Source organism: Amblyraja radiata, chromosome 20, assembly GCF_010909765.2.
Source record: "Amblyraja radiata isolate CabotCenter1 chromosome 20, sAmbRad1.1.pri, whole genome shotgun sequence".
NCBI classification, from domain to species: domain Eukaryota; kingdom Metazoa; phylum Chordata; class Chondrichthyes; order Rajiformes; family Rajidae; genus Amblyraja; species Amblyraja radiata.
In genome coordinates this window covers 34,621,308-34,646,930 of record NC_045975.1, presented here as the reverse complement: position 1 = coordinate 34,646,930, position 25,623 = coordinate 34,621,308, and the positions used below count along the sequence as shown (strand labels likewise).

Below are 25,623 nucleotides of genomic sequence, written 5' to 3'. Positions count from 1 at the left end.
CCCCCCCCCCCCCCCCCCCTCACCTCCCCCCCCCTCCCCCCCTCACCCCTCACTCCTCACCAGTACATTCACACCTCTCTTGCAAGGTGTGGTGGCCAGGACCACACACGGTACTCCTGCCGTTGACCTTCCTAGCGCTGTATACAGTTCCCAGCAAAGCCTCACTAATCAGGTCAATGTCCCAGCTGATGCAGAATGGCACCCATGACTTTTGAGACACTTGGAAATTGCAAGATAGCGCCAGAACCTGGCGAGTCTCTCTCTGTTGTTCCAGAATATTGATATATTACACTCAAGACAAACACAGAATGCTGGAGTAACTCAGCAGGTCGGCAGTATCTCTGGAGAGAAGGAATAGGTAACATTTCGGGTGATACCCTTCTTCAGACTGAAGAATTGGTCTGAAGAAGGGTCTCGACCTGAAACGTCGCCTATTCCTTTTCTCCAGAGATGCTGCCTGACCAGCATCTGCAGTTCCTCCCTACACATATCGTACACATATCAGGTAAAATGTGACTGAATAGCTTGAAGAACAAGCATTTCACCGTACCTCTGTTTACGTGACAATAAATAAATAAAACCAAACTACCCCATGTGCCTATTTAACCACTCCACCTTACCTTTACCCGTTACCTTGATGTATATCACAAGGTGCGGAGGTTGCAAGGAGAATTGCAAGGTTCCGCTGCTCGCCGTGTCACCGTGTTCCCATTTATTATATAATTGATCTTATTGAACCACCAAACTCATCCTCTCACGCTTCTCTGGATTATATTATTTTTTGCCATCTTTCTACCCGACGGACCAGACCATCTCTACCTTCAGAAAATGCTGGAGCCACTCAGCGGGTCGGGCAGCAGTACAGGGCTTTCCCTCTCGCATGGCCGAGTTTTGTTGGCATCCACAAACGTTCTCATCATCTCTCCTACATTTGGTTGCAAATCGTTATTCCATACTACACGATGCAAGGGACAGTATTGAGCCTTATAGCATCCACCCATTACAATGCCCCTTCCACACCCGCCAATGACTCTTTGCCAGTTTTCCACCCAGTTGGCTCTTTTCCCATAGGTTTCAGCGTCTTAACCAACCAGTCGTGTGGGGACGTGTCAAGCACGTTGCTGAAATCCATAACATCCAACACACTGTCCTCTTCATCTCTCACCACCAGCATAGGGCAGGGTTAAGATGGCACAGGGGTACATCTAGTAGAGCTGTCTTCTTTCACAGTACACCTTTTATTTTCAATAACCTATTCAATAAGTGACTTTGTTCCTGTGTGGTTTGAATATATGGTGGTAGTTCATATCGTACGAGTACTAAACTTGAAGGTCATGTGTATTTGTGCCTCGGCTTGGAGTCTCGCCACCTGCTTTGAGCAACTGGAGAGAAGGAGTTTATTTCGGGAACGGAGGAGATTAAGGCGAGGGAATAACGGAGGCATATACATTGTTAAGAGGTACAGATAGATCGCAGGCAGGAAAAGTATTCTGCATATCAGATGTAGGTAAAACTCGAGGGCATGGGTTTAGGAAGAAGTGAAAAGTTTATGCGGGATCTGAGGAGGGGCATTTTCACCTGGAAGAGCGTTGAGTACATGGTTGCACTGCCCGGCGAATACGTGCTGGGATATGCGGTTAGTTACGGACGGATGCGCACTGGAATGGCCTCTACATGCTGTTTGACACAAGAACTCTTCTTCTCTGTCCCAGATTGTATGTAGCAAGAGGCCAATGGCAACCTCGGTGCCTCACTATTGATTGTAGATTGATTTCCCAAACCCCTGTGGGATCAGAGCGATACTGAATCTAATCCCCACCTGTCCTTTGAGTGCACGCATTTGGTTTATGTGCAAGAGAGAGTTAGATTTAGCTCTTAGGGCTAAAGGAATCAAGGGATATGGGGGGGGGGGGGGGGGGGGAGCAGGAACGGGTACTGATATTAAATGATCAGCCATGATCATATTGAATGGTGATGTTGGCTCGAAGGGCCGAATGGCCTACTCCTGCACCTATTTTTCTGTTAATGGTTGTGTTGGTCCCGTGTAACAATTGACACAGACAGACAGACAGACGGACGATGGTGGGAGGGGAGGGGAGGGGAGGGGGTGCACGTGTGGTATCTGTGTCTGTGTGGAGTTTGCACGTTCTTCCTGTCAGCTCGTAGGTCTTTCTTCCCACGCCTAGAACGTGTGCGGCTGGGTAGGTTGATTAGCCGCTGTCTATCGCCGCTGGGAAGGAGGCGAGTGTATAATGTGACGCGAGTTAATGGAAATTTGAAGAGAATAAAATGGATTAGGATGGGATTAGAGTAAAGAAATGGGCTGGGGCGGTGGACCGAAGGGCTGTATGAAGTGGAGCAGAATGGAAGTTAAAAAGTCGTTAGGGAAGATAGGAGAGGGTTAATCTCAGCAGCGCGCTGTATCAAGGGAGTCAATCACTTGTAAGATTGAGAGGGGAGGGGGAGCCTGTTGTTACCAGTCATCCTCTCCGACGACCTAGAACATAGGCTCCTTTCGCCGGCCGCCTCTGCTCTTTTAAAGGAGCGCGGGGTAGTCCCACCCAAAGATCTTATAGCGGAGCTCTGCTATAGGATCTTTGGTCCCACCTCCTTGATCACATGCTGGCTGCTTAAAGCGGCGAGAGCCCGAGTGCAGGGGCGAGAGAGGAGGGGGATTGAACGCCGAGAGGGCAGCTGTGAGCGGCGAGCAAACGGCCGACAGACAGACAGACAGACAGGCAGACGAGCTGGGGAATGGGGATCGGCAGCAGCGACTGCCCCGTCCCGGGGAGCGTGTTGCTGCGGGTCGGCGGTCTCTGAGCGGGAGTGGAAGAGTAAGGATCCCCGGCGGCAGAACAGAGGCGGGAATGTGGGAGCCGTGAGCTGAGGCAGCCGGCGAGGGACGGAGCAGCCACCCAGCCGGGATGAAGCAGCTGCTGCCCGGCCTGGCTCTGCTCTCTTTGCTGGGCTGGCTGAGCTTTAACTCGGAGTCCGCGGCTCCCTCCGGCTCCCCGCCGGCAGCCGCCAAAACTTTCCGAACTCTTCTGGCCGTGTCCCTGCGCCCGGAGCAGGAGCAGGAGGAGGGGGAGAGGGAGAGGGAGACGGCGAGGAGGCGCTCGCTGCCGCCGCCGACGCCGCTGTCCCCGGGACGGGCCGGGGCCGGGGTGGAGCGGGGAGCCGGTCCCGGATCACTGCCGCTGTCCCCGGGCGAGTTGGTGGAGCAAGGCGTGTTCTGGAGCCGGCGAGCCGACCGCTCGCCACCCGCCGGCTTTTCCGAGCTACACGTTAAACGTTGGCAGCACCGAGCCCGCTCGTCGCGGCTACTGAGGCTGGAGAGGGGCTGCGGGAGGCCGTCTAACCGACTGGCCACCTTCATGGACGGCAGCAGAGCCTGTGTGCGCTACGGCATCAACCCCGACCAGGTGCTGGGCGAGAGCTTGTCCTTCTACCTCTCCCGCCTGCTGGGCATCCGCAACGTGCCCGCCCTGGCGCTCTCCAGGGTCAACGCTAACGGCGACCAGTGGTTGCGGGTTCGGCATGAAGTGCAGGCGGCGCCGTGGGCGGACAGGCCGGTGGTCAGTCTGTCCGAGTGGCTGGGCAACTTGAGTGAGGTGGTGAGTCCGGCATCGCTGAGGCCGGGAAGCCGAAGCCTGCACCCTCTGGCCCGGGACCTGGCCAACGTGACGGAGCGGGAGGCGAGGGAGCTGGCGCAGTGGTCCGATCTCATCCTCTTCGACTACCTGACGGCCAACTTCGACCGGCTGGCCAGCAACCTGCTGAGCCTGCAGTGGGACTCGCGGGTGATGGAGAGGTCGACCAACAACCTGCACCGCACGCCCCGCGGCGCCCTGGTCTTCATAGACAACGAGGCGGGGCTGGTGCACGGCTACCGGGTGCTGCCCATGTGGGAGCGCTACCACGAGTCGCTGCTCAAGACTCTGTGCATCTTCCGCAGGGACACGGCCCGGCGGCTGGCCGAGCTGCACCGCTCCCGGGACGCCGCCGGGCAGCTCCTCGCCCTCTACATGGCCAGCGAGCCGCTCGCCCCGCAGCTCGGCTTCCTCTCCCAGGAACACGCTCAGATGCTGCAGGCCAGGACTGACCGCCTGCACAAACACATACTGCAGTGCAAGGCCAAGTATGGGAAATAAGGCTCCAACCGGGTGGTCTGCATTTGTTTGTTTGTTACCTCTTTCCTCCCCGAGTTAACCCCCTTGGCTCCCAGGGGTTAGGTGTTCTACCCTTCCCCGCGGGGAGGGCGGGGGTTATTGACTCGCAGTTCGGTGGAGCTCTTGATCCAGGTGCGAAAGGAGTTCTCTAACCACCACTGAGGATCGACCCACTTCCTCGGCTTCGGGGGTTGGGTGGGAGCGGCCCACATGAACTTGAAATCTGCTGGAAGGAAGCGGAGTGAGTTGAGACTGCTCTGGACTACTGGCTTGGGCTACATCTCATGGGCTTGGAATGATCAAGAGGCGTGAGTAAGAGGATTCCTACTCCAATGGACTGTAACACCCCTGACACTATCTACAGCTTGAGAGTGACGTTGGTTTTGGGCAACAGCACATCATTGATAATAGCAATCCAGGAGTAAATCTGAAACCTGCCCAGTAGTGTTTGCCAGCTGTATTTCCAGTAACATTTACATCCAAGGGAAACGTCAAACTTCTGTTATTGCTCCTCGATTGTGTTGTCCTGCATCTTTTTCCCGGTACTTGGAGCAACAATGGAATCAATCCTGTCAGTTTGTTTATTTTAACCCGCAGCCTGAAACAAACCGGTATCCTAAACAGATGTGAGAAGTGAAATAGCTCAAATTTCAGCAGAAGCACAAGATTTACCACTCCCAAGAGGTGACCTGCGAGAATTGTATGAAATTGTGAGAAGTATCGATAGGGTTGGCAGTTGGAGTCCTTTTCCCAAGATAGCAACGTTAAATATAAGAGAGCACAGGGTTAAAGTGAGAAGAGGGAAAGTTGAATGAGATTTCTTGGGCAAGTTTTGTTTTGAGTGGTAGGTGTGTGGAATGTGTCGTTAGGGGAGGTTGTAGAAGCAATAACAACATTTAAAGGGTATTTAGATAGACATATGAACAGGGTAGAGAATAGAGGGATATGGACCATGTGCAGGCAGATGGATTAATGCGATTGATTGGAGCTGATCTGGCTGAGACCCAAGTGGCCATTCTTGTGGTGTTTTACTACTTAGTTTGCTGGCCTGAAAATGTACTTTTGCTCCTGATTAATTTGCCAACCACTGTACTCCCTATGCCTCCATTTTGGCCAACGGGTCAATGTCAATTAACCAGAAACAGATCAAAGCAGGCAGTTCCCAGATTGTGGAATGTAAGGTTAGTAATAATATCCTCCTATTCCAAATCTGAACAAGGGCTATCTGTGGCAGACTAGGTTTTACTTTGAAATGTGACATGTAAATTTAAAATTGCCTTTGTTACCATCATCTGTCATTTAGTGAATATGCTTGATGTTGGAATTGGGTAAAATAGATGTGTGAAAGTGTTCACCACAGATTTAAAATAATTAACATGGATAAAAAGTTGCCAAGAGTTGGACAATGCTGCCTGAAAGAGTGGTGTTAGCATTGCCCTTTTATAAATTAATTGTATGAAGAGAGACTCTATGGTTGGGTTAGTTGTGGGACTAAATGAGGCTGCTCCTTCAAGCAGGCGACATTGATTGAGTCCTCAGCTGTATGATTCCATAACTTTGACCTGTTTGTAAATGTGTTTGGTGTCTATCCAATATTCAAATAAAACCAAAATGCAAAACCAAGCAACGTCTGGAGAAAGAATCGGAGATTATGTTTATTGTCAGACACCCTTTGGTGGCAAAGATTTTTTTGGCCTTAGTTCTGTTTGTTTCCCCATAGATGTTGCCTGATCTGCTGAGTGTTTCCAACATTTATATAATCATGGTTTTCAACGCCTGCAATGTATTCACACATTAACCACTGCACCATGCAGCCCTGAGTTTGTGATAGTTCTTGTGTCTGATTGAATACCAGCCTTTAATAACATCTGGGAGGTAGGTGGTCTGGTGACTGAAGTTGAAGAGAAATCTTTAATACCACACATGTAGCGTTTGTTTAACTGTTGGAAACAATTAAATTGTTTTCATTGAATCAAGCCTGGCAGGGAGAAGCTTGTAAATGTTTAGCGAAATCCATCGTGGTCAGAGCAATCTCTTTAATCATAGCAAATGGCAGTATGTGACTGAAGTGGTTTATACATATGACGGCCTTGAACAGTTTTTGAAGTTGATGGGAGTTTTCACGTCAAAATTGATGGTGCTGTTTCAGCCAGTCATCTACTGGGCAGATTCTGTAGTTGTTGATTTGAAACCTTCTCCAAAGGGCCTATCTAAAGATGGAGTTAACAGAGCCTAGATGATGCTCTGGGTGCACTCAAAACCAAGCAAGTTTTGATAGTAGCTTGGCTCATTAACTTGTGTTTGTACAGGGTTGGGGTGATCTGTGGTGAACCATCATTATACCTGGCAACAGCATCACCTTGCTAACTAGGATTGTGACATTAGTCTTGATATATTGCCTCCAGGGTATAAGAAGGATTCAATCCATGAGTTTGCACCTAGCTGACGTGGACATGCCTTCTGCAGTGATGTTTGAGGCAGAGGAACCTTCAGGAGAAGGTCTTTTTCAGTCCCTGTGACACAGTTGTGTGTGTCTGGTAATAACACTCCTTTAAGCAGACTATAATGAATATAGTCTAGAGGCAAAATAGCATTTTAATAAGATGGTTGTTAAGCTTAAAATAATTCCACTGCTATTTCTACAGGTTTGAACTAGCAGTCAAAGAATAATGAAGCAGTAAAGTGACACTTTGAAATGAAAAATGAGCAATTGAGGAGTGTTGGGGGTCATTAATTTGCTATTTACTGGAATATAAATTAACTTTTTATTGATTGTCAAACTTAAAGGGCTGTTCTTTTTGTCTTTCCATGTGCCATTCAATCCCAAATTAAAATGTTTTTAAAAAATCGGCTTTATTTAACATTTACCAATATGTTTACACCAAAGCTTCTGCTTAGTGGGTATTTCCTAAAATGTGATATAACATCTAACATGGACTTTCATTTGGGAGGTAACATGTAATTCCACACAAATTTGAAGTGGGGTAACATTGCTTTAAAGAGGGGCAGATGTGTGTGGATGAGAGGGCAAGTGAAATGATCAGGGCCCACGACACAACTTTATGCACAGAATAATTCTCCATCAAGAGTTTGCACGTGCCGAGAGCAAGGATGGAAACTGACACCATAGCTCATAAACCTTTACAAATGAAATAGCTGCCTAATTGTCCATTAGATTACAATCTAACTCTCATGGGAACAGGGTAACCATTCCATTCACATTAAGAGCAATTTATCACTTTTTTTTAAATTGTGTGAAGTTCTGCAGAATCACAATGGATTTGTATGGCAGGGTAATGACCATATAGATCGGGAATCTGGAAGGTCAGTGAGGTGCAACTTTTGTTTTTATAAATCCTTCAACTATCTCGGGATATCCAATGTGAAGTTTTTAATCAAATATGTAGTTCTGTTCATAATGTAGACCCAGAACTGAGTTGATGCTGAGTGAATCGGAATGTCCAGCATTGGAATAATACAATCAGAAACAGAAATATCTGCTTGGAATCCCAATACATCTATTCTGCTTGGACCACATGCGATTATCAGCCTCCACTGACCAAGGCAGCTGACGATGCGGGCATGGTAGTAAATGTGTTATGGGTGCCCACTGCTATGGTGTATGACTGAGTTATCGTGTGATAGCTGCTAATCATTCAAACAATATTATTTACATTGCAATCCCACTTTCCACAGCTTCCTATATTTAGAAGAACCCGGCAGGTACCATTTCTTATTGTTGAACCTCGACCAACAGGCAACGCCCCCCCCCCCCCCCCCCCCCCACAAACCAGGCAACCACAGTTATAGCAGTGGCGCTCTCCAAAAGGGCAAGGCATCTGGGAATGGGGGATAAGCAAAAAAAAAAAGCTGCAGGATTGATTCCATCTGTGGATATGGATAGGACCCAGAGGTTCATGAGTTAAGCTGTGTGCTGTCTCTTATTTGGAGCACAGATAATTCAGTCAACACCTAATTTGTATTTGAAACATTCTTTCTACTTGTGCTCACACATCTGAAAGTGGTTGCCATCGGTCTAAAGTAGAGGACAAAGCCCAAATGTATTTTGTGTATTCCATAGATTTTTGCAGTGCATTTGGCCCAATGTTATGGTTCTCAGACACATTGTACATAAATGTAATATATAACATGTCTCCTTTTGGTTTACAAAGCACAGCTATTGTTTATTTACGGTGTGTGTATATTTAAGAAAGTGCAACGATGGAAGAGTGTAATTAATTTTATTTGTATGTTTTTGTGTAATTGATATGACTTGTGTTTGACTGTTAAACTTTTCGCATTGAAAATGTTGCTTGTGAAGATGTTTCTGGTTGACTTAAAGTGGGATGAGCAATTAAAAAAAAAAAAAAATCATCTGCGTGTGGAAGAGGCCAGTGAGTAGCATGGACGTCTGTGGGTGAACGCTCTGGATTCCTTGCTTCTGCTCACCTTATGAGGCACTTTAAAGTTAAGTCTGATCCCACTGATCTGAAAGAAGTGAGCCAACAGCCTCTGAATTTGCCTACAGTAGTCATCTCCGGTAAGAGTAGAGACCCATTATATATTGGCCATACTCCAAAATATATAACATTTAAATTAATTTTGTGGAGATCTCTCCTTCACTCCTATTATGGCATTTTACCACCTCCAGACGCCTGGTTTAATTCATTCAGTGTTGGTAAATGGACAGTTCTTGTTCACTCACTCACAAACGGGGATAGTTGGCGAAGGAGTAATACTTTGTTAGTGGCTAAATTTCATCCGAGTGAGTGGCCTGCTCATTAAATACAGAGGCCAGTTAACAGATGATATATTCCTGTGAGTCTAACAAAATGTGGGTCAGAGCAAAGAGATTTTCTTCTCTGAACCACATTTGGTATGAAGGACCCTGCCCATTCCAGTATCCATTGACACCTGAACTATTTGTGACTTTCTACCACATTGCTATATTCGCAATTCAATTCCAAGTGGTCTTCATGCTTCAAACGAGGAAGAGCTTGCTGCCATCACCAGTTTGGATCTTTGCCCGCTTGTCATGGGTTACTAAAGAGTTACTGTCCTTGAATTGCCTCTTCTGTTTCACATGTTATCATACAAGTCTCTGTAATTGGCCTTCAGCATCAAAGAATATATATTTCTCCAGTTGTTTGCCACCCAGTTATCTAGATTGAAAAACCTTCTGGTTTTCCTGTAGTCTGGGATAAACAGACCTGACCATCTCTGCCTCCTGAAAACCTAGACTACAACTTGATTTTTCCCCTTAACCACAAATATGATGCATCGTCTTCTGACTGGTAGCATTGTGGGGATTTTCATGTGCCTGGTGACATTGCTAGAAACAGCAATGTTGCCTGCCTATAATTTTACCAGAAATGGTGGTCAGTTATTGTTAATGTATAATGACTATTGTAGATTCTCCTTTGATTGAACATTAGCCATTTTCATTTTGTAATCTCTGGATCCTTTAGATTGTTTCTGTTACTGCATTCTCTTGGCCTCGAAGCTGGGCCACTGCTGTATAAGAGTCCGTTGCTTCAATGTAAAATATGTTTTAAAATGTTACCACAATTGTTAAATTTGGGAATAAGCAGGGGACGTTTGATTTCTAGCCCAAAAGTAACATTTCTTGTATTCTTTGCAATTGTCCAGTAACCTTCTCATGCACCTTGCTGTTTGTTAATGTTTTAAAGGCAACCTGAATTGTTGTACTGAGGTATCAAGGTTTTTAAAGACTAAATCGTCATGTATGAAAATAAAATGTCCCTGCGTCTTGATTTGGTAGAGTGGAAATGTGATGGGGGGAATCCAAATATATTGTCGCCAACCTTGTTCTTGGGTAAATTTAGTGGAAAGGGACACCCCTCCTCCTCCAACCAAAAAAAACAAAGAATATGATTTGTGATCCATGTTGAAACAAAGGCCATTGAAGATGGAAAGAAGGTCCAGTGCTGTTACAGAGCAAGAGATAAGGGATAGAAAGAACTACAGCTTTTTGAGCAAAACACAGTACTGGTGTACATTCAATGGGTCAGGCAGCATCTAGAGATGGAATGGACAGTCAATGTTTGAGGTCGGGTCCCTCCATCAGACTGATCAAAGAACTTCCTCCTTCTGAGAGCTTGGGGTTAAATTAACCTGAGGGTAATTATGGCCCTTGTGATTATGTATATTGTTGTGGAGGCAAAGAAATCAAGAATTAAACATGTGGCTGAAGATAGACTCTAAATGCTGGAGTAACTCAATGGGTCAGGCAGTGGGATTGGTATGGGAAATGATGGCTTTATTTTGACCTGGAAGGAATTATGATTTGCTTCACTCCAGTCAGTGTAGGACCAATGTAAAAATAGATTTTGTTAAACATTATTCTAATAGTTGGGTTGGGGCAGATATTAAAGAATAAAGGAAGAACAACTCTGAATCGTCAAAACTAATGCAACAATGGGGAAATCAAAGCAACAGTTAGTGATTATTCTCCGTGTATGATGAGAAAATGTAATACAACAGCAAGCAGTAAAATGGCATGGTATGTTGGCCAAAGTATTTCAAGCTGATATTCGATGATATTTCTGCATGCAGCAGAAAGATTAAAGACCAGAAAAAAATCCTGTTTAAACAACATGCTGGAGAAATGGTCAATGTGACGTAGGCATGACTGGATGAGAGGTGGTACAGCTAGTATAGCTGCTGCCACATAGCTCCAGTAACCCTTATTCAATCCTGACCTCTGATATTGTCTGTATGGACTTTGCATCTTCTCCTTGTGATATGTGGGTTTCCCTGAGATGCTCCAGTTACCTCTCATATCCCAAAGGTATGGTTGGCTATTGCAAATGTCCCCCTACTGTGGAGCCCTTGGGTGGGAATCTGTCTTAGTTTGTGAGGAGGAGGCTATGGACTCCCCAGCAGGACCAAAAACAAGACCTGTCAAAGGGCGGGTGAGTTTCTAACGAGCCAATGGCCATCCACACTTCAGTAGAAGTTGCATTCACTGTAAGGAATGATGATAGTTTAAAAATGAGCATTGGATGGTTGGCACGGACCTGGTGGGCTGTGACTGTGCTCTATGACTATAAACCCTGCGACAGATTGCAGCATCAGACAGGTGGAGCACAACAGTGTAGGTGTGGCTGGGGGAAGAAACTCTGAGGAATACAGAATGGAATATGGGCCTTTGCAGGAATTGCTGATAAACCCTCCAGAGAGCAGTGACAAGGTCGTAATGTGTAAGAAGGAACTGCAGACGCTGGTTTAAACCAAAGATAGACACATAGCTGGAGTAACTCAGCGGGACAGGCAGCGTCTGGAGAGAAGGAACAGGTGTCATTTCGGGTTGAGTTTGGAGTAACTTGCGATTACAATGGGAGAGTTTAATATTTTTATTCTCTGAGAGGAACAAGACAATATGAATCCCCAAGGCAGCATATACAAGGCACAAGCACAATACAAAATAAATCAAGGGAATTACTATAGATAAAATAATGCCAACAAATGGATACAAAGAAAAACAAATATCCAAAGGTTTATGGTGCACAGGATATTGAAAACAGACGAGGAAATTGCAGATTCTTTATCATAATCAAAATGTTCTCTTTTCAGAACTTTTCCCCTTGGATTGGAAAACTGCCAGTATCACTATTATTTAAGGACAGACGGAGAGAGAAACCAGAATATTATAGACCTATTAATTCAACATCTGCTGTGGGAAAGTTTCACTAGAGTTTGTCATTAGAGAGAATTAAATGCTTCCATTTGATAGGTAAGATGTTACAAAATTGGCTGAATTTGTTAAGGAGGTAATTAAAGTGGGAGATAATGGATAACGTTTCTGAACATACAGAAGGCATTTAAAAGATTCCATATACCGTACCTTCCATAATGTTTGGGACAAAGACCCATCGTTTATTTATTTGCCTCTGTACTCCACAATTTGAGATTTGTAATAGAAATAATATCTCATGTGGTTAAAGTGCACCTTGTCAGATTTTAATAAAGGCAATTTTTATACATTTTGGTTTCACCATGTAGAAATTACAGCAGTGTTTATACATAGTCCCCTGTTTCAGGGCACCATAATGTTTGGGACACAGCAACGTCATGTAAATGAAAGTAGTCATGTTTAGTATTGTGTTGCATATCCTTTGCATGCAATGACTGCTTGAAGTCTGCGATTCATGAAAATCACCAGTTGCTGGGTGTCTTCTCTGGTGATGCTCTGCCAGGCCTGTATTGCAGCCATATTTAGTTTATGATTGTTTTGGGTGCTAGCCCCCTTCAGTTTTCTCTTCAGCTATAAAATACATGCTCAATTGGGTTCAGATCGGGTGATTGACTTAGCCACTCAAGAATTGACCATTTTTTAGCTTAGAAATATTCCTTTGTTGCTTTAGCAGAATGTTTGGGATCATAGTCTTTCTGTAGAATGAACTGCCGGCCAATGAGTTTTGAGGCATTTGTTTGAACTTGAGCAGATAGAATGTGTCTACACTTCAGAATTCATTATGCTACTACCATCAGCAGTTGTATCATCAATGAAGATAAATGAGCCAGTACCTTCAGCAGCCATACATGCCCAGATCATAACACCCCCACCACCATGTTTCACAGATGAGGTGGTATGCAGTTCCTTCTCTCCTCCATACTTTGCTCTTGCCATCACTCTGATGTAAGTTAATCTTCGTCTCATCTGTCCACAAGACCTTTTTCCAGAACTGTGGTTGATCTTTTATGTACTTTTTGGCAAACTACCTGGCCATCCTATTTTTGCAGCTAACCAGTGGTTTGCATCTAGCAGTGTAGCCTCTGTATGCCTATTTATGAAGTCTTTGACAGATCATTGACAGATCCACACCTGATTTCTGAAGAGTGTTTCTGATCTGTCGGACTGGTGTTGGGGATTTTTCTTTATTATAGAAAGAATTCTTCTATCGAGAGCTTTGGAGGCCTGCCAGTCCCTTTGCAATTAGTAAGCTCACCAGTGCTCTCTTTCTTCTTAGTGATGTTCCAAACAGTTGATTTTGGTAAGCTTAAAGTTTGGCTGCCATGTCTCTATAACAGTTTTATGCTTGTATCTCGGTCTCGCAATGGCTTCTTTGACTTTCATTGGCACAATTTTGGTCCTCATGTTGGTAAAGAGCAATAAAAGTTTACAAAGGTGATGGAAAGACTAGGTGCTGAGAGCTCTCTTATACCTGCATTAAGGAGGCAATTAAACACACCTGAGCAATTACAAACACCTGTGAAGCCATGTGTCCCAAACATATGGTTCCCTGAAACCGGGGGACCATGTATAAACACTGCTGTAATTTCTTCACAATGAAACCAAAATGTATAAAAATGGCCTTTAATAAAATCTGACAATGTGCACTTTAACCATATGGGATTTTACTTCGGAGTCACGTGAGTGACAACGTGAAGAACCCGTCCAGCACGCATGCGCGACATGAGCGTTCACAGTGCAACAGCGACGCAGCGGGAGTCAGGCGCTCCCGCTACAGCTTAAAAAAGACGGACCGTCAGGTAAGTTTATTCTGAAGTTGTTTTTTACGAAAAAGAAGTGTTTTGTTTTGTCTCACCAGGAATATGAGCAAAACAAGACAAGCCAAGAAGTCCGCCCCCCGTTCGACTCCAACGGAGGAGCGTTCCATCAGTGGGGGGCAAGAGGCGGTAGGACCGCTAACCCAGCGGTCCGCCATCCCCGACACCGTGCCGAGCCCAGTCCCGCTAGCGCAGCCTGAGCAGCGGGCTGGATGTAAAGCAGCACGGAAGACCAACCAGCCGGTGGTATCCGATTCTTCAGATGGGGACGTCTCACCGCCCGCGCGGGGCAGAGAGAGCCGCCTGAGCCGCATGGAGCAGCTCGTGGAGCAAATGCTCCAGAGAGACTTGCTTCAGGAGGAGCAGTCTCGCAAAGGGAGTTCAGGCACTCCCACCACAGTGCCTCACAACGCACTGGCCATCGCTTCCCCCTCATCCGAGGGCAGCTTTGGCGACCAGAGCTGGGCTGGTCAAGAAGAGGGGTCACTGGCCGAAAATGTCGGGAGTACGCTTGGGGTACAGGACCAGGAAGAGCTGCTGGGTGTGGTAGACCGCTACATGGCAGCTCCACGAGCAGGACGGCCATTAGAGCCAAAACTGGCGGCCAGCATTATCGACCTGTCCTTCAAGCCCCTACAAGAGCAGGTAGTTAATGAGGCCCTAGAGCTGTATTCGGCCCCAGAGAATTGCGCCTCGTTCAACGTGCCGGCTGTCAATAGCCAAATCTGGGGGCATGTTGGGCCAAACATCTGCAATCAAGAGCTCAAACTACAGCGGATCCTCAGGCTCCTGACGTCAGCCATCACTTCATATGCTCATTCCGTGGATGGGGTGGAAATCACCACGAATCAGCAGGATACACTCGCACTGCTGTGCAATACCCAGTTCAAAATTAACAACCTCCGTAAGGAGATTATAAGACCTGCCCTCAACCCGAAATTCGCGGGTTTGTGCAAAACACCGACCACAGAGCCAGAAATCCTGCTCTTCGGCAAGGACCTCTCCAAAAAAGTAAAGGACATGGAGGAGGAGTCCAAAACATTTGGCCTCATGAGGGCAGGCCCCGGGACGAGCAAACCCACTAAACCCAAGCGGCAGTACCCCACCGCATCCACCAGTCGACGTCAACCCTATGGGACTGGTGAAAGCTCGGGGTCCGCACATCACCACCAGAAGCCTTTTTTAGGCCAAGGCCCAGAGCGGACCCCATGGAAAATGTGCCACCCCCAACCAACAGCAACACATCAGACAACACATCAGAAAACTCATCGTCCGACAAAGAAACGGAAGAAACACCCGTAACCATGGAGGTAGGTGGGTCTGGTTCCTACCAGCATATAAAAAGTGGGGGTTCTATACTAACATGGGGGAGATTACACCTGTTTGTGCAAGCATGGAAGTCTATCACAAATGACAAATATATACTCAACAGCATTCGTGGATACAAAATAGAGTTTACTCTAGAAAACTTGCCACCAGTTCAGCACTCACGCAAAGGGTCTTTTCCCTCTCAGTTAAAGAAAAACGAGAGTGACAAGCTGAACTGGTGAGGCTAATTACAAAGGGTATCATTGAAAAAAACAAACATGAACCCTTGGAATTTGCCTCTAATATATTCACTAAAACCAAAAAAGATGGTGGATGTCGCATCATCATTGACTTAACTTCACTAAATATGTTTGTTAAGTATATACATTTCAAAATGGAAACGTTTGTAACTGCCAAACAACTGATTTCCAAAGGATACTTCATGGCAAGCATCGACCTTAAAGATGCTTACTATTCAGTACCCATTCATAAGGATCATTGCAGATACCTGAAATTTACCTGGATGGGGCAACTATGGCAGTTTAAAGCGTTGCCTACGTATTAACATCAGCCCCAAGATTATTCATCAAGATACTAAAACCAGCCTTGGCAATATTAAGAAAACTAAAACATATTGTCATGGCATATCTTGATGATATCTTAATAGTAGGCAAAACCATGGAATTGGCCATATCAGCTGTGTCAGCTACGAAACAATTGTTTGAAACCTTGGGATTTGTCTTACATCCAGATAAATCTAAGTTGACGCCATCCACAACCATGGACTATCTGGGCTTCAGAATTAACTCAGTCCACATGTCTGTAACTTTGCCAAAAGACAAAACAGCAGAATTGGCACAAACATGTAACAATTTAATGGTCAACGATCGACCAACCATTCGACAAGTGGCGAGAGTAATTGGAAAGATGGTAGCAGCATTTCCAGCTACACAATTTGGACCTCTGCACTATCAAAACTTACAAAGAGCAAATGTGCAGGCACTAAAACGACATGCAGGTCACTTTGACCGGATCATGAAATTACCCACTGAAGCAATGTCAGAGTTACAGTGGTGGGTAGAGAACATTTGGCATAGTTCCAGCCCTATCATCATCATTAACCCTACGTTAATTATTCAAACAGATGCCAGAGCTCAAGGCTGGGGAGCAACTAATTCCATATCCAGCACAGGTGGTAGATGGACTAACCTAGAATCATCGTTACTACTTACACTGGGCATAAATTATCTAGAAATGTTGGGTGCATTTTATGGATTAAAAGCATATTCAACAAATATGCATCACTTGCATGTTCGGTTACAAATAGACAATACCACGGTGGTGGCCTATATTAACCATATGGGCGGCATAAAATGGATATCATGTGACAAATTGGTCAACACAATCTGGCAATGGTGTGTCGACAGACATATTTGGCTATCAGCAATTTACCTGCCAGGTAAGCTAAATACAGTGGCAGACACCAGGTCACGCAAATTCAATGATAACACCGAATGGATGTTAAATCCCAAAGTATTTGCTAAAATTACCAAGCAATATGGCACGCCAGATATCGATCTATTTGCATCCAGACTAAATCACCAGGTTCCTATGTATGTCGCTTGGGAACCAGACCCTGAGGTGGACTGGGGAAATTTCTTCTTTTATGCATTTCCTCCCTTCTGCCTCATCAGTCGGGTACTACGCAAAATACAAATGGACTCTGCTTCAGGTATTTTGATAGTACCCGACTGGCCTACACAGCCATGGTTCCCAGTGCTCCTCGACATGATCGTTGAGACCCCAATGACTTTTCCCAGTAGCCCAGAATTGCTAACTCACCCAGTATCTGGCATAAGCCACCCATGCCACGATATAATTAAACTCCTGGGTTGCAGATTTTGAAAAGGCCTCTGCTGGGCCTGGGATTGTCAGAAAACACCATCAACACCATGACAGCATCCCACCGTGTATCCACAAGGAAACAATACTTATCAAGAAGTGGAAAAAATACTGTTCGGACACAGGAACCACTTACTCAACCACAACAGTAACCAATGTACTGGAGTTCCTGGCAGGCCTTCACCATAATGAAGGACTCAGCTACAGCACCATTAATAAAGCCAGAAGTGCTCTGTCTGCCTATTTAATTCAGGCACCAGGACAACAGGCCATGGGATGCCACCCGCTGGTGATCAAGCTCATGAGGGGGATATTTAACTCCAATCCCCCTAGACCAAGGTACACCCATATCTGGGATGTCAGTGTGGTCCTGACATACCTCAGGGGATGGTCACCAGCCAGGTCCCTCACCCTGGAACAATTAACTCTGAAGACGGTCATGCTGATGACACTTGTGTCAGCACAAAGAGTCCAGCCACTTCACCTATTACGACTGGACAACATGATCATAACTCCAGACCATGTCTCATTTACTATCCAGGGGCTGGTCAAACAGAGCAGGCCAGGAACATCAAATCCAGTCATGGAATTCCGGGCCTACCCACCAGAACCACGGTTATGTGCCATGACCCACTTACTGAACTATATTGACACAACTAAAATCCATCGAGGGAGAGAAAAAGCCTTATGGGTCAGCTACAAGAAACCTTATGGTCGGGTAACGAGCCAAACCATTTCAAGATGGCTCAAGCAGGTGCTGAAAGCCGCTGGTATAAATACTAACATGTATAAATCTCACTCCGCCAGGGCAGCATCCACGTCGGCGGCTAAGAGAATGGACGGACCAATAGACCACATCCTGGCTACAGCGGGGTGGTCTGGGGAAAGAACGTTTCAAACTTTTTATAATAAGCCGTTGGCAGAACCTGCTTCATTTGCAGAGAAAATATTACAATCTGCAAATATATAGTTTAGCCCGGGGGAGCAATTTGTTTTTTGTTATTGTTAATAAACACCATTATTGTTTTTTACAAACAGATTCATGGTTGATTACGATAACATACTTCCTCCCTCAAATGACTTCGGCAGTGAGTGACGTATGAACTGTTACACGGTTTGAAATCACAGAGCTTTAAAATCTTCACGTAGTCACTCACGTGACTCCGAAGTAAAATAGTAAGATTAAACGAGAACTTACCAGTTTGAAGTTTGATCTGTATTTTATGAGGAGTTACGATGAGGGATTACGTGCCCTCCGCTCCCACCCTCAATAATAGAGATCAAACTGGTATCTAAGCTCTCCTTTTCTTTACTATATTTATTTCAATTATTGTGTCTTTCTGTGATTCCACACCGCTGCTTTGAAGTATGTCGCGCATGCGTGCTGGACGGGTTCTTCACGTAATCCCTCATTGTAACTCCTCATAAAATACAGATCAAACTTCAAACTGGTAAGTTCTCGTTTAATCTTACTATTTTTTTCTATTACAAATCTCAAATTGTGGAGTGCAGAGGCAAATAAATAAATGATGGGTCTTTGTCCCAATAATTATGGAGGGCACTGCAAGACCTTGTTAACATGTAGATATAAAGAATCACAATAGTGAACAAAAAACAACGTTGAATATCCAGTTCAGGTGGCAGAGATAATTGTAAATATATACAGGCTTCTACAGGAAGCAGACACAAACTGACTGTAAAGGCTGCCACAGGTGGTGATAGGGACAAGACTGAACAGTAGGCTTCCACAACTGGCAACTCCTACATTCTTTGAAGAGCAGTGTGAGTGTTTTCTTCCTGGTAAGTCAGACAGAACCTACTGTTAATGTGAGCCTTGAAAGATGAGAGCCCCAGCAATGGAACATTTATCAATATAGCGCTGGGATATTAGCATGGGTTATGTGTTGCTAACTCAGCAGTGGGGCTCGAATCCTCAACCTTCCTTCTGACTACAACACACTCGGGTTGTTTTCCTTCATTTAATGGTCCGAAATGAACTTGCTTTATTTAATTTTATCCAATTAAATGCAGAACATGATAAAAAATACTTCTTGATACATGGGCTGAAGAAAAACGTTTGGATTTATGCAAGAATGAAAGCAACGGCTTTTGGAAACTGCACACAAGGAAATTAGTGTTGGCAGAGGGCATGTTGAGGGCACTGCTCTCTTAACTAACATGATTCTTGCCTGAGGTATTTCTGTAATTCATCACCCTCTTGCTTCCAGCTGGGCATTTGTTTCTTGCAGCTTCACCTTTTCATGTTGGCAGCATTCTGCCAAACCACTCCACATCCTACCACGTGAAGAGGCAGAAATATTACTTCACACAATGCCTCCTTGCAGACATCTGAGCTATAAATTGTTGTGTGGAGTTGGCATCATCATATCTGACAAGCGATGAAACTGTGATTGCATCTCCACCTTCAAATAATGTTGAAATACTCAAGTTATGATAGCACACACTGTTGAAGTGTGAAGCAAACCCTATCTGTCAGTGAAATTGTGTTGTTGCAAGTCTAATACCACTGGACTCTGTGTGTGTGTGTGTGTGTGGGTGTTTGTGAGTGTGTGTGTGTGTGGGTGTTTGTGAGTGTGTGTGTGTTTGTGAGTGTGTGCATGTGTTGAGAAGGTTGATCAAGCAACGGGTCCTTCTAGTACCGTATTAAGATGCACTACAAAATCCAACATATTATGACCAGCCTACTCGCCTCCCTGCCCCTGTCCCTACAAACGTCTTTTAATAATGAATCTGAAAATTGGTAGCAACAATTAACCTATAAATAAATTGTGAGGCAAAATACAAAGTGCTAGAGAACTCAGGGATTCAGTGGGTCAGGCAGATAGATGGAATAATGGGGTGAAAGCTGAAAAAGAGAGATGGGGTGGGGTAAAGCCTGGCATGTGTTAGCTTGATACTGGTGATGAATGGGGCATGGGATTGGCAGATGGTGGGAGTAAGTGACAAAGACTAGAGGTGAAAAGGAGACAACACAGTGTCAGGGGAAGAAGGGGAGTGAAATGTAAAGCCGGGGGGAAGCTCGTTCGGGACAGGGGTGGGGTGGAAAGAGAGGGGTTAAAAGGGAAATATAGGACTCAGAGATGGGAGGTGCATGCACAGATGAAGAGAAAGGAGTATGAAGGAACTGCAGATGCTGGTTTAAACCGAAGATAGACACCAATTACTGGAGTAACTCAGCGAGAAGGGCCTCAAACTGAACAACACCCATTCCTTCTCTCCAGAGATGCTGCCTGCCCTGCTGAGTTACTCCTGCTGAGTTTGGTTTTTGATCTGAAGAGAAAGGATCAGGATGAGTAGGGTGGTGGAAAACATGAGGCAACAAGGTGGGTGAGCAGGCAAAGAGGGGAAATAGGTGGCTTTTATTTGAAATTGGATTATTCAATATTCATATCTTTGGGTGCAAGCTCAATCAATCAATCAAAGACTTTATTGTCATTCAAAAATACACCAACAAATGCAAGTCTGAACGAAATTTTGTTGCATCTGGCTTACCGTGCAACATAAAACAACAAAAGGATAAAATGGATAAAAAGATTAAATAGATAAAAAGATAAAATTGATAAAATTGATCATTGTTGCGGCGCATTATATGGAATTCAAGAGTCTGATGGCTCGGGGGGAAAAGCTGTTGCAAAACCTGGCCGTTCTGCTCCTTATACTGCGATACCTATTGCCCGAGGGCAGCAGAGTGAAAAGTCCATGATGGAGATGTGTGGGGTCTTTTATAATGCTGTTGGCCTTGGACAAGCAACGTTTGCACGCAATGTCCCGGATTGAAGGAAGAGAAGTCCCGATTATTTTTTCAGCCGTCCTCGCCACTCTCTGCACGGATTTCCAGTCAGAGGCTTTGCAGTCCCCAAACCAGACAGAGATGCAGCTGGTCAAAATGCTCTCTATGATGCCCCAGTAGAAAGTGGTGAGGACGGGATGGGGGAGGTGAGCTCTTCTCATCCGGCGCAGAAAGTGCAAACGCTGCTGCGCTCTCTTAACTAATGATGCGATGTTTTGTGACCAGGTCAGACTGTTCGTTGTCTGCACCCCCAGGAACTTAGTGCTACTGACCAACTCCACATCGATGTCATTAATGTGTAGTGGTTTGTGACTGTGCCGGTTTCTCCTGAAGTCAACGATGACCTGCTTAGTTTTGTCAACATTCAGGACCAGATTGTTCGTGTTGCACCAGTCCACCAGTTGTTTCACCTCCTCCCTGTAAGCCAGTTTGTTGTCGTCCCAGATAAGGCCCACCACTGTTGTGTCATCTGCGTACTTCATGATGTGGTTTGTACTAAACCTGGCACAACAGTCGTGGGTCATCAGGTCATATAGATATCTATATCTATATCTATATATATATATATCTTAGGCCCCCTTCGCTCATGGCTGACCATGGGTGTCTCCAGGATGCTATTCCCTATATGGAGGATGCCTGTGAGTGACTTTATTTAACGTGGGGAAACTGTTGCACAGACAGCCACCCCACAGTCCTTGACATATCTGGGTCAGGATCCAGTGGCATGGAGTCCAAGATGACCGGAGACCCTTTTCTGCTGCAGCCTTTCTCCGCCTTCCCAGCCGTTGTGATGCTCCACTAAGGTCAGACATCGTCCTCCGCCTGTTCCACTGTTGAGGTCTTGGTTGGATTACTCTTTGTCAGAGAACGCCTCCTCGACCTTACCGCCATGGGTGGCCCTACCAGGAGCATAGCTCCAGACGACATCGCTCTCATGAACTCAGGTCCACACAAGCTTCTCCACCACGACAAGGTGACTGTACCTTCTTCCCATTGGCAGGGGGTAAATGAGTGTGTGGCCAGGGTGGTGATAGCATCGTTGATATCCATCCAGTACCTTGAGAAGCCTACACACTAGTGCTGAGCAGTTATATTATTGCACTCCAAGCTGATGCTAAGGGGGAAAGGAACATATGTCAACTGCCCAGAGTACTGGTGTGTTGCACATCGTGATATCCTGATTGAGTTCTTGATTGTATGGCATAGGAACCTTTAACATATGTCATCATCAAGGCATTCTCAGTTCCAGAATCGTGCATGAACTACAAAGCTCCCTCTGCATTGCAATATATCTTAATCACAGCCTCAGAATCAAATGTCGTGTTAAATTTATGTGAACTTTTCCCTTCGCAAACCAGCTGTCCTTTTCAGTAAGGACGTTGCTTTGTTCTGTGACTGAACTACACTGGAAATGGAGTGTCGCTCATTTTGTTACGGCATGGACAGAGAGAAGTTTTAAATTATATCTTCAGTTCAGTTTAGTTTATTGTCACGTGTTGGCCAAGGTACAGTGAAAAGCTTTTGTTGTGTGCTATCCAGTCAATAGAAAGACAATACATGATTATAATCGAGCTATTAACAGCGCATAGATAGTGCAAAGTAAAGCCAGCAGTCCGGTCAAGGATAGTCTGAGATAGACAAAAATTCTGGAGAAACACAGCAGGTGAGGCAGCATCTATGGAGCAAAGGAAATAGACGACGTTTAGGGTGAAGACCCTTCTTCAGACTGATGTGAGGGTGGGGGGGCGGGGAGAAGAAAGGAAGACGCAGAGACAGTGGGTTGAGGGAGAGCTGGGAAGGGGAGGAGAAAGCAGGGACTACCTGAAATTGGAGGTCAATGTTCATACTGCTGGGGTGTAAATTGCCCAAGCGAAATATGAGGTGCTGCTCCGCCAATTTACGGTGGGCCTCACTCTGGCCATGGAGGAGGCCCAGGACAAAAAGGTCGGATTCGGAATGGGAGGGGGAGTTGAAGAGCTGAGCCACCGGGAGGTCAGGTTGGTTATTGCAAACCGAACGGAGGTATTGGGCGATGTGATTGCCAAGCCTACGCTTGGTCTCACCGATGTGGAGCAGCTGACAGCTAGAGCAGCGGATGCAATAGATGAGGTTGGAGGAGGTGCAGGTGAACCTCTGCTGCACCTGGATAGTCTGAGGGTCACCAAGAGGTAGATAGTAGTTCTGCACTGCTCTCTGGCTGTGCTTACTGCATTTGATACCAGATGTGTTTAAGAAGGAACTGCAGATGCTGGAAAATCGAAGGTACACAAAAATGCTGGAGAAACTCAGCGGGTGCAGCGGCATCTATGGAGCGAAGGAAATAGGCAACGTTTCGTGCCGAAACTCGGCCCGAAACGTTGCCTATTTCCTTCGCTCCATAGATGCTGCTGCACCCGCTGAGTTTCTCCAGCGTTTTTGTGTACCTTTGATACCAGATTCCTGATTTTCAGGAACAAAGTACTGATCCACTGGTTCAAAATATCCTGACGCACTTCCAATAGCAGTAATTATTCTTTCCCTGCTGTAATTTGGATAAACACTACTGCCTTCTTACATACAGCAAGTTCGTACAAAGTGAGCAAATGCATGGGAGATGGTGTTTGAGAACGGAAGGACGATAAAGAGATTAACAGAAAGCTTTCAATTTATGGCCCCTATTCTCATCCTCAGGATGCTCAGAATGATTGGTCTCATAAATTATTTAACAAAGTGTCGTGTTATCTCAGCAAATAAGATAATCAATCTGCACACAAAACACGATAAAGACGTTACTGGAAACATTCATGAGGCTGGAAGCATCTGTGGAGACAGGGACAGATTAACATTTCAGTCCGAAGGCACCAACAGATATCAGATTGCAAGAATTTGCGAGGGTGGTCTTTGATTTTCAAATCCCGCGCACAAGAAAGTTCTGGAGTACCGCAGCGAGTCATCTGTGGAGGGAATGGATAGGTGGTGTTTTGGGTCGAGACCCTTCTTCACACTGATTTTACTCCAGCACTGTTTTTCTGCTCAAGATTCCAGCATGAATGTTGTCGACTGGCCCGCTGCAGACTGCAGGAGTACGTGCTGAGGGATGCACTGAAGCTTGGTGCAGCCAACGCCAAGGCTCGGTGGGGTGGAGATGCCCCTCAAAATAAGGGAAGGTATCCCACATCAGGGGGCCACATGAGTGGCACGGGTGGGGGACAGTTTTGTGGAATTTGAAAAATGTATAAACTGTATTGAACAATTTGTAAAGTCTCCGAAAATGTCGGATGAATTTTTTGCACGGTTCACGTATTGTATATATTTATTACTTGAATAAAGTCTATTTTGAAATTAAAAAAAAAAAAAAAAAAAGATTCCAGCATCTGCAGTTACTTGTTTAGTTTAGTTTAGAGATATTGCATGGAAGCAGGCCCTTCGGCCCACCGAGTCCACACTGACCATTAATAATCCGCTCACACTTTTTCTATGTTATCCCACTTTCTCATCCATTCCTCGTACATTTGGAGCAATTTTGGAGCAACCTACACATTTTGGGGAGAAAACTGGAGCACCCAAAGGAATCCAAGTGGTCGCAGGGAGAACGTGCAAACTCCACACAGCCAGCAGCCGAGGTCAGGATCGAACCCTGGTCTCTGGAATTGTGAGGCAACAGCCCTACCAGTTGTGCCACTTTGCCACCTACAATGAAAAAAATAAGAAAGTTGAACGAGTAAATGAGCAGGTTATTGCCCTTATTTAGGGTTGTATTAGTCAATGAGGGAGCAAAGCTCCAATAGCACAAATATTGAACCTCCATCTGAAGTGAAAACCCTGGTTATCAGTTTTATACCGGTTTTATATATGGACTGGACTTTTTACAGTGCAGCACTTACTGATCCCTGGACTAGTTCATGGCAGATTGTACGAACAAATTGTGGAGATTAACTTGAACATACAACCTTCACACTCTGAGCTGAGAGTGTTACCAAAAAAACACTTGGTTGAATGATGTAGAAGAGGATAGGTTGATATTTGCCTAGCCTGTGCTGTCTCATCTGAGATGCAAATTCCTTGCAGTGCTTTCTACCGCATAGACACAAGGATTTTACCACCAAGGCCCTGCCCCAGTCTTTTCAGATGCAGTCCTGGGTTAAAATGCATCGACTTTTCTCAGATAGCTGCCCGCTTAGCAGACGTCCCTGTGGTGATTTGCCAAAACCAGGCACAGAGTGATGTCTGAACTTCAGATTGATCGCAGATTGGACAGATTTAGAACAATGTTGGAATTGTGGCAGCTAAATGAAGCATTTGTTGTTAAATTTCCCATAGAAAAGGAGTTCAAGACAAACAAATATCTGCCAGCATGACAACTCCATGTAAACATTTATAAATCAGCAGACGAGGTGACACATAAGTGAAAGACAGAGAGGCTTCCATAAATCAATGCTGTCATCTGCTGTTTAACACAAACTGTTTCCGCTAAAATCATAGGCTCGTCCAGGCTGAAGTATATCTGGGACTGTGCCTGGCATCCGGTTGCTACCCATTGAAAGCCCCCTATTCCCGTAGTGTCTCTCCACGGATTGGGCTTGATTCATTGCCAGCAGATCCCAGGAACTGGGAATGTGAAAGGAATGGAGCTGGGGACCAATGTGTGACCGGAAACGTGAGCACAGCTATCAGGTTGGCCCCAATAAAAATATACCCAGGTCAAATTGGGTGTGTGGAGTCTGGCTGGGCTGTGAAGTTGAGATCTGTACCCACAGCGTTAAGGCAGAAGTTCACCCATAGTCAATCCCATAATGGGTGTCCTCATGTTGGCTGGCTACTGAACCCACCTCGTCATATTGTTCTGGGCAATGGAATGGAGAAACATCTTTGTTAAAACACACCAATTATCCGGAATTAAAGCCTCTCCCAAAACGCAGC

General features: G+C 45.4%; 1 protein-coding gene across 1 annotated transcript; it reads left to right on the top strand.

Annotated features, from left to right (window-relative positions):
* The first annotated feature begins 2,604 nt into the window (after positions 1-2,604).
* On the top strand, positions 2,605-9,927 carry fjx1 (four-jointed box kinase 1). The gene has a single exon (XM_033039250.1). The coding sequence runs from the start codon at positions 2,925-2,927 to the stop codon at positions 4,149-4,151; it is 1,227 nt and encodes a 408-aa protein (XP_032895141.1). The 5' UTR covers positions 2,605-2,924; the 3' UTR covers positions 4,152-9,927.
* The last annotated feature ends 15,696 nt before the right edge of the window (positions 9,928-25,623 follow it).

Bases quoted from the DNA above. Each gene is read 5' to 3' on its own strand.
- fjx1 (XM_033039250.1), top strand. From the start codon at position 2,925: ATGAAGCAGCTGCTGCCCGGCCTGGCTCTGCTCTCTTTGCTGGGCTGG.